The following is a 19,512-nucleotide window of genomic DNA, read 5'->3' on the forward strand; positions in this document are numbered from 1 at the left end:
GTGTATGGCATGATTTATGGGTTTGATTGCTCTTATTCACAGTCTCAAACCTAAGCCTGTGAATGTGTGAAACTCTGCACCAGGGACCTTGATACACAAGCTTCCCTCTGTGTGCTTTCAAGTGCTTTCCAAGACTTTCTGATCAATCCTACAATTTAAATTTGTATCTAAAAAAAAAAACAAAAACAAAAAATGAAATTATAAAGAAACGAGTTTCTTTGTAAGAAGAAAAGCTAACTGTGACTAATTGTGTTACTGAAGTCACCAGCCATATGCTCTGGTCCACACTGTCTTCTTTTTGAACTCTGGGGTGGATTTCAGTGCCAGTAAAGTCGCTGAGAAGAAAAGAAAGTGAATATTAATGAAGAGAAATATTGACAATATTGTTCTTTAATCTGAAACTAAATCCTAAACTCTCTACACACGAGTTTCTAAAACCAGACACGTGATAATGCTCAAGAAGAGATTTGGGGAAATATTTCCTAAGAAACCTGCATACATAATTCTTTATTTTTGCATTTATAAGGCATTGTATGGAATTAAATGCCCATAAGTATTTATGCTAAATGTTTTTATGACAGATTTTATAATATATCATGAAACACAAAGTCTTACTCTCTTTCAATAATATCATTTAACTTAGTAGCCATTTGTATATAACTGTAAACGCTTGTGCCAAGACCTATAAATTATATATGTATGTCAAGTAAAAGCATTATAAAGCCTACAACAGTGGGTGCCAGCTTTTTTCTGCAGTACCCCCTTTTGTAGAACATTTTTGAGCCCCACATGCTCAGACATGCCTTCCTGCAATGGCCCTCTCACTTTGGAGACCAGTGGATTGAAGAATACAGGATTTACAGGAAGTGGTAGTAATTTCTGCACTTAAAGGTTGCAAGCAGTAGCTTTTTTGGTTTTGAAAACCATGTTAAATTTGGTTAAAGCCGTCAGACAGCCACAAATGAATAAGATGCTTCTCACCTCTGGCTATAAAGATAGCAGTGTGTGATAAAGCTTCCTCAGGAGCTTCCGCTATGCTGAAGAGCCAGTCAATAAACTGTGAGAAACACGAAGGTGCATTTTCATATTCAACTTTTAAAAATAACCCAATAATGAAGTAGTAATTGCTTTATTACAATTTATGATCACTTACACCACTCTGAAAACTAGGGATTATTATTAACACAATATATTCTTCAGCTTTTCTAAATGCTCTCAAGTTCAGTGAAGTAGTAAAAACATCTACAGTCTTTAAAATGTATCAGAATAATCTGTACCTTCTGTGACTGGGACTTCCATGGCTCCTTGTCCAGTAGATGCTTCAGAGTATGTGGCATGGCTAGCACACACTGTTTAAGTGACTCGTCAATGCTAACAGTATTTACAAAGAGACCATGGGGCAGGCCTGGGTAATGGGTGGGTGACTGTTTCCATGGAAACCACTGGGCTCTGACCCCAATGAGGAGAGGCATGGAGTGGTCTGCCCAAGATACCAAAGCAGAAGCGAAAACGTCCAGCAGGAAGTCTGTACCCTATGGGAAAGGATGAAAAAAACGTGAGGCTGACCACAAGCACAATATGAGGAACCTGCTATAAGAACTGAACTGTGTTGGGAAATTTTTAAGGGGGAAACCACAGAAGCAGCAGTCAGTCAGACAAGCTAGGTTGTGTGTTTGCTTCCTTAGCTTTGCCAAGGAGCTGTGAGGCTAATGAGCTAACATAATAACAAAGCTAAAACCACACTAATGTAAAGTATGTGTAATGAATGTAAACTTCAGTCGTAAATATAAGTAAATTTATGTTGTTTCTGAGGCTGTATGCTATTGTTATTAATGAAAATCAACAAGCACCTAGAAAAGGAAGCTTCCAGAAGTTTTGCTAATCAGGCTAATATGTTCTGACCATCATATTTCCAGGTCTCTAGGTCAGTGCTTATGACTGTTACAGCACTGAACTCTCAGATTTGTATTGCTTTCTGTGTGTGGAGAGTTTAATGACCTGTCACTCCACAAAAGCTAAAACTAAATGGTGACAGTTCGATCCTGTCCTGCATTGATATGCTCTCTTATTTCCCCTCACAAATCACACTAATGCAGGATCAATATACATATATTTATGGCCACAATTTTCAGGCCTATTTATTTTTTATATGTCCTTCAGAATCTAAATATGCATTTGGCGCAATTAGGTGTTTGTCTGATATTTTTTTCCTCTTCTTTTACACACCTCTTTGATGTTGGTACATTTCACTGAAGGAGCTCCGTATGCCACTTTCCTGATATGCCCCATTAACTCCAGCAGCCATTCCATTCTTTTGGCCACACCTAAAGGCAAAGCAAAAGCTGTTTGAATAGGGAATTGCAAAACGTTCTCATGAATAGCTGCTAGATTATTTATGATCAACAATTAAATTTTTTTATTTTTACATAACATCACAAGCTCTTTCATTTTCTTGTAGCTGGTGTTTATATTCTCAGTTTCTGGCAGCAACTGCTGGCTTTCCCTTGACTAGTCTACATGCTCAATAAATGACTGTACAGTAAATCTAATAATACACAGAACACAGTTTAATGTTGGTATATTTAAACCTCATTACCAGATTCTTGCATACGAATGTGTTCAGTCAGAGTCCAAGGTATGGTCATTCTACTAAAGGCTTATGTTAACCAAACATGTTAGTTCTAATGAGTTTGCAAATTCGAAATAAACCTCTTACCTACATAATGTACCATTGAACTGCATATAAAATATTAACTTGCCTGTGTTAGGGCTGGAAGCCATTCGTGATTGGTAGAGACACTGCAGTAGAAGCCAGCTGACTGGCACACACTTTCCTTTCTGTAAGACAGTGCTGATGACATCATTGAGGCCCAGGAGTGGGATTCTGCCTTTTGAACTGAAGTAGGAGAGAATGAAGGTGGTCTTCTCCACATTGGTCTGTAGAGGTCAGTACAGATCAGTCAGAGGAGAGCTACTCGAGTGGATCAGTGTAGGGTTCCCTGCTCTAACCCCATGGTTAAATAAAGGGCTTGAAGCTGATGTGTAGGACGAAGTAAAACAACGATATCTACACTGTATTACTTACATTATAGTGTCAGTACATTTATACTTCTGTTATTCCGTTATCAAACGTTGTAGTGCATTCTTTTTCTATGCCACGGGGTATTTCAGCAGGATCAGGAAGGGAGTTTGCTCTATGATGGCTGAAGTGGTCGGAGGCTAATGTGAAAACTCATATAAGAGGTTAATGTTATTTTTAACCACCTGTCATTGCGTGGTGATGTATCCAAAAGTGTGTGTTTTGGTTTAGACGATTTAAAGATGGACAGAGCACCAGTCCATCAAAGACTATCACACTCTCACACAGTTATCACACACTCACATCTGTGGACAACTTGTATTTGACAATCCACCTACCAGAAGGTGCTTTTCAACTGTGGGAGAAAACCAGAGCACCCAAAGCAAACACACACAGACATTTTGAATCGCTAATGACATGCTTTGGTCAAAATATCACAAGGACCAAACAACACAGCACCATTTCCTGTTGTTATGGTATGATGAATTGTCAATAAATGTACGTACCTCAGTGACTTTAACGATCCTGTCAATCTCTGTGTCACTCATTTCTGATAAACAGGAACAGATTCCCTCATAGAGAGCCACCTCACTGGGCTGTAACATTAGGAAAGGCTATGTCAATAGACAAGTATAGCAAAATAGCAAAGCACTGCATACCCACTTTAACGCATTCACACTAATTGTGATTCCCAACTTTGGAACGGTAGTGTGTTTCTTTACAACCTTCACCTTCCCACTGGTGGTTCCTACCTCTATATGGTCAGGTAAAAGTTTGTAGATCTTCTCTGTGGTAGAGCACAGGGTGGTCCAGCAGTTCTGGGCAGGATTAGGGAGAGCCATGGCTTTGGCCAAGCCATGCAGAATGGAGAGACAGAGAGAAAGACGCTGTGGCCGAACGTCTGAGTTAAACTGCTGCACGGCCAAGCTCTCCACATGTACCTGCAGCTTATCCTCCGCCACATGCTTCATCCAGCAGCAAACACACTCATACAGCAGCGCTCTGGTGCGAAGCTGCAGGAGAAAGATTAGTGATTACACAACAGAAAACACAGACGATCACCAGGTGGTTATGGAATCATTGGGTAATGTGCTTGTGATGTGCGGCACGGTGGTGCAGCAGGTAGCGTCGCAGTCACACAGCTCCAGGGACCTGGAGGTTGTGGGTTCGATTCCCGTTCCGGGTGACTGTCTGTGTGGAGTTGGTGTGTTCTCCCTGTGTCTGCGTGGGTTTCCTCCGGGTGCTCCGGTTACCTCCCACAGTCCAAAAACACACGTTGGTAGGTAGATTGGCGACTCAAAAGTGTCCCTAGGTGTGTGTGTGTTGGTGTTGCCCTGTGAAGGACTGGCGCCCCCTCCAGGGTGTATTCCTGCCTTGCGCCCCATGATTCCAGGTAGGCTCTGGACCCAGCGTGACCCTGAATTGGATAAGCGGTTACAGATAATGGATGGATGGATGGATGGATGCTTGTGATGTCCTGCACCTGCACTAAGGCCAACACCTAGACCTGAACCATAGTTACTTACCTTACTTAATTCAACACACATTTGGTATATGATAAGAAAATAAAATACAAAAAGAAATGACTCACGCTGAGGCTGTGGACAAGTGGAGGAGCGAGCCACACTCCCAGGAAGAGTGAGGCGCTGGAAGAGGACTGAGTCTGGCTGGCTGCCAGCTCCAAACAGTGATGCTGAACCTCCTCACCTGCAAAACAAACACAGAAAGACGTATACATACTTACAGCTACTGATTCCTAAAGGCCTGACACTATGCCCAGCTGTATATTTCCTCTACTGCTTCAGGCAACAACTTATTACATATAAAGCACTACAGTAACCTTGCCTTTAGCTAACTTAAACCCAACTCACTTGCACTTAAACTCAACAGGAGGGCGCAGTGTTTCACATTATTGACACAGCCATCTTGTTATGTAATCCTGCATTTACATTTATGGCATATGGCAGACATTTATCCAGAACTAAAAGAGGTTACAGAGGTTTACAGACAGTGTTTAGGGACTTTATTGGTGTAATGGGGTTTACGTCTAAGCCAAGAATGGAACCTTAGTAGGCCAAGTGAAAGGCAGCCACGGTGCACACTACACTGCACAAACAGTGTTTATATTAATAACTTTTATCTGTTTTTGAATTTGGATGAGTTAGATAGATCTGCACGGTTTTCTGTGTCGTCCTGTAACTGTCTGAACATGGTAATGTCACATGAAAGTCATAAAAGAAGCTTACCAAAGTTGAGTCTCATCAGGGGTGAGAGGATAGCGTTCCAGTTGACCGGTGGATACTGGACATTAACCCCTATTTTGGCCAAGGGAGCCAATATTACCTTTATGTGATCGGGGGGAATTATATCTGGCCCTAAAACCACCAGGAAGATCAAACATACACATGGTTTTTTGGGGTCTTTATTTAAAAAAAATGACATACTAATTGTGTTAAAACAGAGAACCGAGAACATTTTGATCTTGAAGTAATAAAGGCTGTAGGAAATGAAGGGATCTATGTGAGTTAGTGGGTAAAATAGAGGTATAATACCTTTCCTTCCTGCTTCAGTGATGTACTCAATTGAAGCTCTGATTATACTCTTCTCTGGGAGATAACTGAAGTCTTGAGGCACTGAAAGAAAATGAATATAAGAGTGTGAGTGAGAGAAGAGAATAAAGAAAGAGAAAATAGAAATACAGAGAGAAAGAGAGAGAGAGAGAGAGAGAGAGAACTGTGGGTACAGTAGTTTAAAAGTGGAACCTGCAGTTCTGCTGTGGCTGCTAGACATATGAGCCAAGTACAGATGGCCCACCAGACATGCTCCATTAGACTGCAGCCCTATAGCTCCAGAGAAAGAGACGATCTGGTGGCAACAAAAAAAGGCAAAAAAGGCTATTAATCATGAGAAACATTGCTGTAGATAACAGAACTGGGCTGTTAGTGCTCTACTCCAATGAAGCATGTTAATCCAATGATGTGTTAGTAGCAGGTTTACAGTAAAACATTTAGAAGTGGAGATTTACTAATTACAATTAACAACAAGCCTGAATGCTTATTTCTACACAAAATGTGTGCTACAATAATATTGCCAACAAACCCACAAAAATGAGGTTAAATGAACAGACAGCGAGGAGAAGAGTGTGGGTTTGTGGCCATCTCACCTGTGTGATGGACCTGATGACCTCATTCAGTCGAGCCTGCTGCTGAGATGACTGTTCTTCACTCTTCAGCTGCATCAGAGAGGAAACAACAATGATCTGAATCAACTGTAACAACAGTATTATACTTTATTACGTGTAGAACTGTATTTATTTATTTTTTTAAATACAGTAAATTCCAATGCCTGACTTTGATGTCTGAATGAAACAAATTGGAACACTCTGTTGATACATGTTTGGACAGTGTGCCATGTTATAGATCCATTGACTAGTAAGCAAAACTTGATATCAGTTACCAACAGAATTCTGCTTAATATGTACCCCAGAACACTGTTTTCAACAACTTAAACTTTCACTTAAATATTAAACATTCCTGTATTTAAAATAAATTGTATCTGGTGCTGTAAAACATAACTGTGCTGCAATTCTCTTGGGACAACTCTTATAATTAAAGTAATTGGTAGAGACATTGAAGTCCATCCTTTCATGGATGGGGAGTGCTGTGCAATCATAGACATCCACCAGGGCTTCATTCACACTGAGAGAAAACCCTTCCCTCACTACTGTTGTCAAGTTCGGCTGTTACTATGGAGACACTTCCTGGCCACCTTCCAAGTATGGCAGCATTTGCATTTAAATAGGCGAGACAGCTCTGTGTGTGTGCGCGCGTATGTGTGTGTGTGTGTGTGTGTGTGTAAAGAAGTGGGTGGGCACTGATGGGTGTAATTTACCACACAAAGCCTAAGCTGGCACAGGTGTGGGTTTTAAAAAGGGCAGCAGTGGTATGAGACTGGCACTTGCCTGGCACCCTTTCTGGTGATAATAGCCCTGGTGCTGAAAGTGGCAAATGAACAGGTAGTAAACTGCTGTTTAGTGCCACGTTTACAGCCTTGCTTTTAAAAGTCACTCATTTGAAACCTGGGCTTTAGTACAAACAATAAAAGAAATCATTGGGTGGAAAGGCAGAACCGTACTCAATCTGTTTTTATAAGTAATTTTGTACCGTGAAATATGAGAAGTTTTATTATTGTGAGAAATTATGGTAAATGATACACTGCAACCAGCTTTTCTAAAGACATTCTTAGTACTTGAAAGAACATGGACCACATGCAGATTTCATTACACACAGAGAATGACTGGTGCAGATTATCTGAATTTAAGTGAGATATCACTACTCGTTTTATATCAGTTCTGACACATCGCAACTCCGAAAAATGTACGTTCAAAAACATCTTGAAGTATTGTTACTATATTTCTGTCACATCTACAAAAGTGCTGTATTGCTGTAGTAACCTCATAGGGAGGTTACCCACCTTCTCCTCAGATTCATACCCCTCTAGCCACCACTTGTCATTAGCCTTGGTGACCTAAGTCTCACAAGCATCTGCGCCAGTGCATTCTGTTCTAGTAGAGAGATTATGCAAAGTAAAATAGCTGAATCGCTCATTAGAAGGAGTGTCCACAAACCTTTAGACACTTAGAGGCTCACTTTTCTCACTTTGTAATTAAACACTTTATGGTGCATGTTACAACAGTGTATATTGCTCATCAGTACGCCTCATTCTGTTGATAGAGCTAATGAAGCCGCAATTATGAGTTATGAAGTGAGCGGCATTCTGAACAGAGCTACCTGAAGAAGAGCAGTCTCAGACCCCACCAATGAGATCAGCCCATTGAGCGCTGACAGTCTCTGCATGGTCGGACAACCCTGAGAGAGAATGAAGAGAAAGAGTTATCAAAACCCAAAAACGCATTCATTGAAACTGCAGTTCTCATGAGGAATTTAAAAAAAAAAGCAAAGTAGTAGGCATTTCTCCACTCACTTTGGTAAAAAAAAAAAATTGCAAATGTGGATTTTAAACTTTCAATTGGTAACTGATTTGTTTCTGTATAAAAAATCTCTTAATACAGAAGTAAGGTTTTAAGGTTGAAATATCTCAAATAACAGGTCCGACATTGGTGAGCAACTCGTACAGAAAGTCTTGAATACAGCTATTACAGTTTCAGTGCTGACATCCAGAAAGCAATCACATTTTCTATTACAGAGTGGAGTAGAAATCACAGTGAAATGCTCAGACTACTGACTTCAGTGACACAACACTACAGTCTGTATCCTGGCTAATTTAGGTCATCTGAGTACACTGTTGATGATACACACATCAGGCAGACATTATTGTTTATTTTACAGGTAGGAGTGTGTGAAGCTCAGTTAAAAGTGTGGGAGAAAATACCGTACCTCTGCCAGTAGGATCTTGGTCCATGCAGACAGCAGGCGAGAGTGGATATCCTCTGCTTTACCGTGGCCAAAGGAGGACAGACCATGCACTGTAAGTCCCAGAGCAAGGGCAAAGCCTGGAGTCTTCACACCATGCAAACACATAAAGACATTTTCTGGCATAGCTTGGGTTTTTCCGTCAATTTAATAAAATTGTCAGTTTTAAAGCAAATCAAGCTGCTATTTTCATTTTAATTCACACTTATATGTCAGTAACTAAAATAATGAGAAATATTCATGGAGGTCCATTAAGTGGTGCTTAGTCTTTAAGCGAGCGAGCAAGTGAGAGAGAGATGTGTGAGAGACCTGATTTCACGACAGTACAGTAAACGTGAATTATACTCAGCACCAGGTAGGGGGTTCTCAGGAGACAAAAAAGCCAATTATTGCATTGTATTTCTTTAAGTTCAATTTTTTTTGTTCAAAAAGATTAAACACTCTAAAGCCTCAATAATGATTCTTACATTTCCCAGCGTTTCCCACTAAAAGATGCAGTAGTTACTTTCAGGCACCAGCATTGGATATAACTGCAGCACCACTTAAGACGGACATTTCAAATCAGATATTTGGGAGACATGGGAGAGGTTCCTCCCTGCATTTGAAACATGCCAAAGGTGTTATAAGTATGCAATGAATGGTAAAAATGTTCAGCCCATTTTCCTTAATTTACTTAAGCTTTCTGTGTATTGTGCAACTCTCAACTCTGTGTTCATTTAAATGCTTTCCTTTCTACGTAGAACAGGCCCTGAGTATATAACGTTTTGACATTTTAATATCCAAACTTAAAAACATCTGAAAAGGTGCTGACAGTCCAACAATGAGATGCAATGTGTGGGTTTTGGCATTATTCCAACAGCAGCACTGTCATAAAAACTGTCATTTATAATTACAACTGTAATTTCAGCTTTTGTTCAAAGAGGAGATGTCTTCACCTGTTGGCTCTCCTCAGTCAAGGAGCGAAGGGTGTTCATCACCTCCTCAGCTTTACTGCCATCAATAACTCCAGAACTGAAGGCAGATACTGCTACACATGCCACAGAGTACGCCAGAACCTGCATGATCACACAGACAAATGTCACTGCTGAATAAAAACACATACTTAGGGACCACTCGTGCAGTGTAACAGGCTCCAGTTGGGTGTCAGGCTGTCAGCCATTTCCTTGTGTAATCAAATATAAAATGTGAAAATCAATGCTGTTGTCACCTACAAATATGTTTGAGGGTGTTTTAAGTTCAAATTCCCATTAGTGAAGGCCCTGCTAAATCCATGGACATGTAACATAAGATGTTACTATCAAAACTGCCCTGTTTTAGCACTCAGAGTAGTCTTTCATTACAATGAAGAGAGACAAAGGAAGTAACAACGCTGTGGAGATGCTCTAGAATGCATGGTGCATATGCAGTTTGCATCATTATTAACTGAATTGTTTATAATGGCCAGAAATAACATGCCTGGACATGTAATGTCCAGATTCAGCACGATCTCAACTAAAGCTTCTGTAAAAACACAAGGGATGCACAAAAAAAGTGGTTATGAAGGGTATAGTTTAGTTTTCCATTGCTCCAATACTACAGCAGGTGAAGGAGCATTGTATTAACAGTGAGCTGTGTTTGAGAAGGTTTGAGCCAGTGGCTTGCGTGTGTGTAGAACCTCTTGCTGCATGCGTCCGAGGCCATTACTGCTGCTGTCCTGCAGTGTGTGGAGCAGTTTGTCTAGAGAGACAGACACACGTGTTCGCTGTGCACCATCGCTGCTGCTGCACAGAGACCCCAACAGGAGCCCTACTGCCAACACACACCCAGAACTGATAATTTTGTAGAAGAGAGAGAGAGAGAGAGAGAGAGAGAGAGAGAGGCAGAGAGGGAATGAGAGAGAGTTAGTACAAGTTCAAACCAAGGGCTACTATTTTTTTTTGATCCCTACATAGGACTCTCGTATATACACTAAATATGTGTTATGTTACAAATAAATTCCACTGAAGTGTTCCCAGCTGTTACTGAATAACACACGATGGGGGTTAAGAGTGTGTAAGAGTCTGAAGAGTTATAAAGATGAGACATTTCTCTATGCAAAGCCTAAAATAGCAGTAGAAGTGTTTTGGACACACTTGTATTCCAGCTGGGTGCTGAAGCAGCATGACTCCAGAGGCTCCAGAGAGGTCAGCACCAGATCCCACATGGACTGACCAGCAATATCACTGCCAGATTACAACCAGAAAACACACACACACACACACGCGCAAGCAAACAAAACAAGTACAGTCTTAGGCAAACATTAGGACACCCGTGGGCAAAATACATTCAATAAAATATTCCACAAGCAGATGCATAAAATCCTCTACAGAGAATATAAAAAACCCTAAATATCCTTTATGCATAAATTACACTATTAAATTATTAATATGTAATTATTAAATTACACTAGTAAATTACACAGTATTATAAGTTTTTCCCTGTTGTGTTAAACTAAGCCAGTAAACAGAAACTGAGCCTTTAAATTGGAGTGAAATCCACATATTGAAGTCTGTTCCCAGTAGTGCAGGGCTTCTCAACAGCTGGACCATGAGAAATAGGCCAGTCGCTTCACCCACTTTTCTCCTACCTGACCTTCTCCTCGTTCAACCAGGCCAGCAGCATGCCCAGCGCCAGGCCACTGTGGAACTGCAGTGCCTGAGACTCGTCAGCAGTGGGCGCTCCAGGTAGTCCTGAGCTCAGAGTGGACAGTATGGTGGGAACAGCCTCTCTGTGGGTAGTAACCAGCACGGGCACCAGCAAGGCCAGTCCCAGAGCAGCGCAGGAGCGAGCGATACCACTGGCTGTGTTTTCACCTGAATATGAACGCTGAAGAGGGAAAGAGGGGAGACAGCGTTTTTTATTTGTTTGATACAGAGCTAAACCTCAGTAATGTATGATTGTTATAGCAGTAAGTGGTTCTTAAAGTCTACATTAATACGGAGAACAACTCACATGAACAAACCAGGGGAAAACTTGTCCTTTAGGCCGACTTCTGCTGCTCAGAATACTCAGGAGAGTGTCAATCACCATAGATAACCAATGGGCAGTAGGGATGATCTCTGGACCCACCTTAAGACACAAAACAGCTCCATTGTAATCTAGAAAACACCATGTTGGCCATGCACTTATAATTGAGTTATTTTTTTTATATTATATGTGCTGTATTCTCATTCATTTTAGTGTATTTAGAAAATTAAAAGACAAATTAAGAGCAGTGAAAGAAGTCATTCCTTACCTCCTGTGCTCCACTACTTTGTGCAGGAAGGCTGTTCTCATAGCGGCTCAGGACCACAGCCAGTCCACTCAGAGCCAGGATGCAGTTCCCCTGCACCACTGGACTGTCTCTGCACATACACATATTCACCAGAGTAACACAAAACTTAAAAAGAGAGTGCTCTTATGCCTGAATCAGGCTACACGTCATTGTTCGCGTCATTGTTTCTCAGTGAGACGGGTCAAGAAACTGTCAGTCACAGCTACAGAAGCGCTGGCGCTTTTGTGTTCCAAAATGAAAACACAATTGGGTACCCGTTCCTGTGTTTCGAGGAGAAGAGAATAGACTGTCTCCTGCAAAGAGAACGTGAGGTAATGTGTTAACATGTCAAGAGCATTTCCTCAGTTTCGTTTTTCCACCTGACGGCTGCAGTAGCAGCCTCCCACTTTCTCTTCGCTGTGTTTACGTATGCACACCAGACAGCGCTCTGTCCTCCTATTGGTCATCGTCAAGGAACATGCCGTAGGATATGTCAGACTAGGCGAAACGATCCAAAAATTCAAACATGCTAGACTTTCTTTTGTGGTGTCGTGGTGCTGATGATGCCACATCGCTGATCTTTGATTATGTCACACTACACGACCGTTACTCGCACCCGACGCTCAAATTCAGTTTCAACACTGGAAATTTGTTGGATACGACAAAATTGTGCCAAAATAAGGTTACATTCGTGTAGTCTGATCCTGGTATTAGTTATTAATGGCAGCAAAAAAATGCCCAAAATGCCCATTTAAGGTTTTAACAACTAAAGTAATGAGTTAAAAATGGTTTTGTAAAGAGAATACTTCTGTATTTAACCAATGTGTATTATACATTTATTAGTAATTGTTTATCAAGTTATCCTCAGTTATGTGTGATTAAATACGAAAATATTTTGTTGACGTAGAAAAATCAAGAAAAAAAAGGCGGCAGCGACAAGGGGGGAGAAGGGAGGGGGAGGGATAACAGTAGGGTCAGTAACTCACTTAGCTGCAGCCTTCACTACATCAGTCAGCTGATCTCTGACCCTGAGGAGAGAGAGAGCAATGCAGAGCAGATTTACCACAGACTGTAGACAGAGGGGAAAACCTTTCATCCCTACAGGCCATGATTTAGGAGTCAGGGTAACACACACACACACAGATATACCTTTGTCCACAACACCCTCTGGTTTCACCATGTCCCACTGCTCTCAGGCTGAGCCATCCCTCACCTGACAGCTCTGTCTTTTAGGAGTGAAGTCAGTGACCCCTTGAGCCTCACTGCTCTCAGCCCCCTATGTCAGCCCCCCTCGCAGCCCCCTGCTGTGTTCCTGGACACCTGACAGCATGAGAATGGCTCCACATCCCCAGGAGGTGCATAAATGGAGTGTTTGATATCACAAACTGTGTTGAAGTGTGTAGGACTAAAACACAAGACCTACAAATATAGTATGGTACATGTACAATGTAGGGGTTACATTAAACTGATACAGATTATGAAAATTCATCTTACGCCCCACCCCCCACTCCCAAAATGAGTTTCTGAGAGAGAAAATAGTTCTGAGAGTGGGGAATACCATGAAGTGAGATGAGAAAAATGTGTAGGTGTGTATTAAACAGCTGGATACACACCCAGACATATCTTTTTTTATTTAATTCCTGTCAAATGCATATGTTTAATATGTGTTTAATATCAGTGTTTGTTTAATTGCATAACAGCTGTATGTTTATAAAGTAAACCCTGATTATACAGACACAGTTGAAACATGGAAAACATTAGAAGAGCAGACTAAATACTCATTCCTAAAGGGTACTTTCATAATTATAGAAGGTTTAATGCTAGAAATCCTGAGATTGAGTGAACTATGTAAGTAAAGGAGGATAAACGAGGAAGTGTAAGAGGAGCCTAAACATTGGTGAGAAGGGTTCATGATCAGATGCTCACCAGAGCCAGGCACAGTGCTGTTTATACTGGAGCTCCTCTGGACTCTCTTTCCCCTGCTTCTGCATCATCTCCAGCTCGGCCTTACGACCCTGAAGCACATTACATCATACGGTGTTATATCCAGACACTGGACTCCTCGACACATCCTTTTATCTACAGGAGAAACAAGAAGAGCCTATGCCTACTGGCTTTTAGCTAGTGTAGCTGCAGATGGGTTTTTAAAACATGATAGTTTGATGTTTGATGAGTTTAAGAGCCCTCAAGCACTTACGGCTAATTAGCTGATCTGAGATGCTTGCTAAATACTCAAGGCTAGTTCTCTCATACTAATCACTTACATCTGTACACACACGAATGAAGCAGCTTCATATCTCTGTAGCAGGCAGCAATATCCATTTAACGCAACTTTAACTTTGCAGTTATTACGTTCAGAGGTGGCAGGAGGCCATCTCAGGCTTTTTCCAAGCATTTTGTTGTTTCTCAATTCTGCAGTGGTGTACTGAAAGCGTTTCTTCCTCCTGAAAGCACTGAGTGACTATTAACTGCAATTTAGTGTTTGTGTGAGTAGTTCTTTAAAAGGTATAGTACGCATGGAGTTGCATCTGTGTGAAATGATTGACAAAGTGCTGACAGGAGCCTTCACAAATTCAAATAGTGGTTGAGGTTCTCTCTCTCTCTCTCTCTCTCTCTCTCTCACACTCACACACACACACACCTGCAAGACGGCATGGTAAGCTCGGCTCATGAAGCCACGCCAGGCCTGAGGAAGCAGAAGGGATCGATGCCACTCTGAAGGCTGGATGTTCACCTGAGAGAAAGAGAAAAAAACAAATGAAACAAACAGATAAAAGAGATGATATGACACTTGACATTTTCCTTCACCAGGCAGAATCTACCTGAAACAAGTGACCAAAGTATGGGCAATTCTGAAAATGTTTTAAAGTAACAATCAGCCAATTTTGATACATCACACCCATCCTGTTTAACTAAGGCCACCATCATGAGGGAGACCCACAATATGGAGAATACACTGTCCCATTAAGGGATTCTTCATCTTATATAGACTAACTTCACAAATGCTGTTTTTTAACTTCAGTCTTAGGCCCCGTCAAAACAGATACATTTAATTATAAAAAACGGAAGCCATTTGTCTGAGATTTGGCCTCGTACCCACACGAAAATTGTGTTTTAGGTCACAGAAAACAAAGGTTTGCAAAAAGTTGGAGATTTTTGAAAAGGCCGTTGTCAATGTTCCAATGTGGATGAGAGGAAAACCGATATTTTCTGAAATGCTGACGTTATACAGGGTGCCTGTCTCTGGTTTAAATTCAAAAAGCTCCTCACTCCCTATATAGTGAAGTACGTAAACCATTAAACTACAATAAACATGCAGCTAGCACTACATTTCAGATTACCACATATGAATAAACATTAATTATGCTGTATTAGAAATATATAATGCACTATTTAGATCTAGATTCATGCACTACATAGGGAGTACAGAGTAATTTGGGATTAACACTTGTGTTTCTCTCATGTTTTATGGTGTTTTGACGCCTCTCTTTAAGAGGTACTATGGCCCCCTACTGCACTGGCATGATAATGCAGCCGTTTACGTATTCATCTTGAAAGGAAATTCTCAGTTTTTAAAAATAAACGGGTCCATGTGGCCCAGCCATTAGAACAAAATATGTACAAGTAGTTTTCCGCAGGGAAGTAGAGTAATATTCTACAATTAGTTTTACAATTTGACAGCTGCAGTACGATTTTAGAACAAGACTATACTTCTAAAGGTTTATATATGGGTTAAAATCTGTTTACTAGTGGTTATTTATTATATTGTTAATAAATTAAGTCGTTAATAAACTGTTACAACACAAAGCACACAGATAAAGAACCAGTGACCTGTTGTTTGCCAAACACGGTTAAACCTCAGATCTTGCTGCATACTGACATTATTTTGTCTTCCCCATCAGTCAACGTTCAGCCAGTCAGCCATGTCACATATTTGTTAATAAGTTTAACCTTTTAAGCATCCATCCATCCATTATCTGTAACTGCTTATCCAGTTCAGGGTCGCGGTGGGTCCAGAGCCTACCTGGAATCATTGGGCGGGTATACACCCTGGAGGGGGCGCTAGTCCTTCACAGGGCTACACACACACACTCACACATTCACTCACACACACACACCTACGGACACTTTTGAGTCGCCAATCCACCTACAAACGTGTGTTTTTGGACCGTGGGAGGAAACCCACACAGACACAGGGAGAACACACCAACTCTTCACAGACAGTCACCCGGAGGAAACCCACGCGGACACAGGGAGAACACACCACACTCCTCACAGACAGTCACCCGGAGGAAACCCACACAGACACAAGGAGAACACACCACACTCCTCACAGACAGTCACCCGGAGGAAACCCACGCAGACACAGGGAGAACACACCACACTCCTCACAGACAGTCACCCGGAGGAAACCCACGCAGACACAGGGAGAACACACCACACTCCTCACAGACAGTCACCCGGAGGAAAACCCACACTGACACAGGGAGAACACACCACACTCCTCACAGACAGTCACCCGGAGGAAACCCACACTGACACAGGGAGAACACACCACACTCCTCACAAACAGTCTCCTCACTTTTAACCACCAAGTTTAATTAATTAACCACCAACAGAATGTTTTTATACATCAGTGATTTTATGATGACCCTTAATATGTGATAAAACTAAATTTACATTCTCAGGTCATGCTTAGCTTATTTTCCTTGACACTTTCAATATTAGAAAACAAGTGGTCACTGTTGCCCTTTCTATGTCTGTGTTACAAATGTTTCTTAATTATCTTTAATTAATGCATTTCCAACTTAATTAATAACCTTTTTTGTGGTTTAAAACCATATATAAACCTTCATAAGTGTAGCCAAATTTAAAGCACCATGTCTGTAAAGACCCTGGAGGCTTTACACTCCTATGAAATTAACTGTAGAGATAACCCCATGCTCGTAAATGTTCTGTGCTAGTAAATAAAACATATTTTCACACCTCCCCATGGAAATCCAAATAGAAATCTAGACTAAAATATGTGACAACATAAAACTATCATTCTCAACAGAAGCTTCACGTTATTTCCCCACAGTAAACAGACCAAGCACTAGTTTGTCTAATCATGATTAGAAACTTGAGTGAAGTGACAGATATTGCACCTCATGGATGAGGCTGGTTAAGGTCTGTTGGAAGCTCCGGCCTCTGCTGACCATGAAGCGGTTAATTGGTCGTCCATCTCTGTCAATCTGAATAGGGAGGTCGTAACAGAGCAGCAGTCCAGCTGAAATAAACAGGTCATTACACGTGTCAGAGAATGCCATCCATTCATGGATAAAAATGGGTGTTTCAGGAGAGGTAAGGATAGGAATATGAGTAATATTTAAGCAATATCACACAAGGGGGAGTGCTGTTATATTGAATATCATCCTGGCTGCGATTCGGTCAGAGGCTCAAAGATATTGAATTGTGCTTCATCACTCGGGGGAAACACGCTGCTTCAAAACCCCATGCTGGCTTTTGACCCCTCTAGCTGACACTTAGCATTAAGCACCGCTTCTTCAGGGCATCCCATATCTTGCTTTTCTAAGGAGATTGAGCCAGCTGTTTACAACTGATGCAACTAAAGTAGTTGAATGCATCATTTACAAATGGTGTTTGGACATTCAGCACATTAGAGTGGAGTGTGTGCTGGCAGCACGGAAAACTTGCTCTATCCCAAATCTATTCCACCTGAACTGCTTAACACACACTAGATTTTAAATAATAATGAGCTGATATTATATCAGTGGTGGCAAAGTTACCTGCGAGACCAGGTTTGAGTCCTGGCTGCTTGTTCTTTTCATAGGTTTTCAGCATGAAAGCAGGGATCCCAGCGAGAGTTTTCCCCTGATCTGAGTGCAGGTTCCCCCCTCTTAGAGCAGAATGGTACACTCCACGGGGCATCTGACTCATCTCTTGTCTTACTAGAGCAGTCAGGAAAGTCTCCATAGCTGTGGATGTATACGTAGTTTAGAGTTGCTATAGGACTGAATAAGGAAAATACAGACACTTCGATTACAGAGAACCCCATAACCATCTAAAAAACTAAACAATACAAATAGAACAAAGCAGGATGGGAGTCATTATAAGCATGCAATTGGATGTTTGATCATTTCCACCTACCTAAAACCTTCTCTATAAGCTCTAAGAACTACAGCCTGCAGTAACAACACTCCTTATCATGCTGATGTGGAGGGGTGGAGCTAAGCTGCTGGGCGTAGAGGGTCTGAAGCTGAACACTGAGAAGCTAAGGATCAAAGGGGGCTCTAACTGCTCTGATGGGGCGAGTTAAGATTTTGTAGGAGGGACTACAAACAGATAACGTTTAACACTCTGACCTCTCGGGACCCAAAACAACATTAGCTTGTTTCACACAGAGGGAAGCGCAGATGACTCTGGTTGGTGTGTGCCATTTGTTAAAATACGGCGATTCTTCTGAACAATAAACATGTCCTACAAACATTGCTTTCAATAGTTTTTATTGTGGGTATTTTGTTTTTATGCACCACAAAAAAGGTGCCATATCAATAAAGAGTATTATTATAGTTTCCTAACCAACTCCAATGCTTCCATCACTTCAGAGTACTCTGCTCCACTGCCCAGTGATTTATACATCTCTCTCTTGTCCATGTTTAAAACTGGATGACATTGAATACTGTTGTTAAGGCTTTTGGGGCTTGAGGCATCTTTTATAGAATACAGTTATAGGGCGTTTTCTTACTGTATTCTGTGCGTGTACTGGGGGATTAAGTTTCAGATTCTTGATTGTGGAGCATCATTATTAATTATATCCTCTGTCCCTATATAAGTCTATGGTGGAGGTGTGTTGCTGCTGAGGGCTTTTGTGATGTGTTTAAACTCAAAAGAAGATGGTTAGAAAAATACACTTCATAACATTCAACTTAAACTGCACTTATTTAATACTGCTGCTGTGTTTTTCAGATTTTCAGAGACTTCCTGGTATTGAAGTGGGGGGATATTTATTAGCAACTCACCCAACATCTCCATTTCCTCAATTACATCAAGCTTTGATCAGCTCAGGTTCAAAGCCTGAATGATGTTTTGATTGCCTGATTAAAAATCCCAGCCACCTCTTTTCATAGTGGAGGCATTTCTTTGCATTTGAGATAAGCAGTTTTAATTTTCACCCATTTGCTAGCCTTCTTTTATTATTTCCTCTGTGTGTGTGAGGTAGGACTGAATTGGTCAAGGGAGGCTATTACGTTCATTCATTCATTCATTCATTCATTCATTATCTGTAACTGCTTATCCAGTTCAGGGTCGCGGTGGGTCCAGAGCCTACCTGGAATCATTGGGCGCAAGGCAGGAATACACCCTGGAGGGGGCGCCAGTCCTTCACAGGGCAACAGAGACACATTCACTCACACCTACGGACACTTTTTGAGTCGCCAATCCACCTAACAACCTGTGTTTTTGGACTGTTGGAGGAAACCGGAGCACCTGGAGGAAACCCACGCGGACACAGGGAGAACACACCACACTCCTCGGGCTATTACGTTTTTCAGTTAATTTCATCAGAGTTTAAAGGTTCCAGAAAATGTACAGACATGGTGCTTTATACTTGGCTACATTTACAAAAGTCTATATATGGTTTTAAACCATTACATTAAACACATTAATTAAAGATAATTCATAATAATATGTAACACAAACATAGAAAGTGCAACAGTGACCTCTTGTTT

The 19,512-nt window shown here is 41.2% G+C and overlaps 1 protein-coding gene across 3 annotated transcripts in view; it reads right to left on the reverse strand.

Annotated features, from left to right (window-relative positions):
- Positions 1-19,512, reverse strand: part of focad (focadhesin) — a 61,709-nt gene that overhangs the window by 6,358 nt on the left and 35,839 nt on the right. The window contains exons 20-45 of one of the 3 annotated variants that reach the window (XM_066680388.1): positions 17,572-17,760; positions 16,930-17,051; positions 14,424-14,516; positions 13,709-13,797; positions 12,769-12,810; positions 11,765-11,873; positions 11,482-11,598; positions 11,117-11,355; positions 10,623-10,712; positions 10,166-10,319; positions 9,447-9,566; positions 8,476-8,598; positions 7,870-7,947; positions 6,243-6,311; positions 5,842-5,944; positions 5,632-5,712; positions 5,326-5,454; positions 4,671-4,786; positions 3,832-4,092; positions 3,586-3,675; positions 2,760-2,937; positions 2,227-2,324; positions 1,278-1,532; positions 982-1,057; positions 266-335; positions 2-167 (exon numbers count right to left, since the gene is read on the reverse strand). In XM_066680388.1, the coding sequence (XP_066536485.1) occupies position 167; positions 266-335; positions 982-1,057; positions 1,278-1,532; positions 2,227-2,324; positions 2,760-2,937; positions 3,586-3,675; positions 3,832-4,092; positions 4,671-4,786; positions 5,326-5,454; positions 5,632-5,712; positions 5,842-5,944; positions 6,243-6,311; positions 7,870-7,947; positions 8,476-8,598; positions 9,447-9,566; positions 10,166-10,319; positions 10,623-10,712; positions 11,117-11,355; positions 11,482-11,598; positions 11,765-11,873; positions 12,769-12,810; positions 13,709-13,797; positions 14,424-14,516; positions 16,930-17,051; positions 17,572-17,760 (3,092 nt within the window). In that variant the 3' untranslated portion in view covers positions 2-166. Of the gene's footprint in view, position 1; positions 336-981; positions 1,058-1,277; positions 1,533-2,226; positions 2,325-2,759; positions 2,938-3,585; positions 3,676-3,831; positions 4,093-4,670; positions 4,787-5,325; positions 5,455-5,631; positions 5,713-5,841; positions 5,945-6,242; positions 6,312-7,869; positions 7,948-8,475; positions 8,599-9,446; positions 9,567-10,165; positions 10,320-10,622; positions 10,713-11,116; positions 11,356-11,481; positions 11,599-11,764; positions 11,874-12,768; positions 12,811-13,708; positions 13,798-14,423; positions 14,517-16,929; positions 17,052-17,571; positions 17,761-19,512 lie in introns of those variants that run through there. The other 2 variants (XR_010804147.1, XM_066680387.1) reach the window with 2 other exon arrangements.

Source organism: Hoplias malabaricus, chromosome 9, assembly GCF_029633855.1.
Source record: "Hoplias malabaricus isolate fHopMal1 chromosome 9, fHopMal1.hap1, whole genome shotgun sequence".
NCBI classification, from domain to species: Eukaryota; Metazoa; Chordata; class Actinopteri; order Characiformes; family Erythrinidae; genus Hoplias; species Hoplias malabaricus.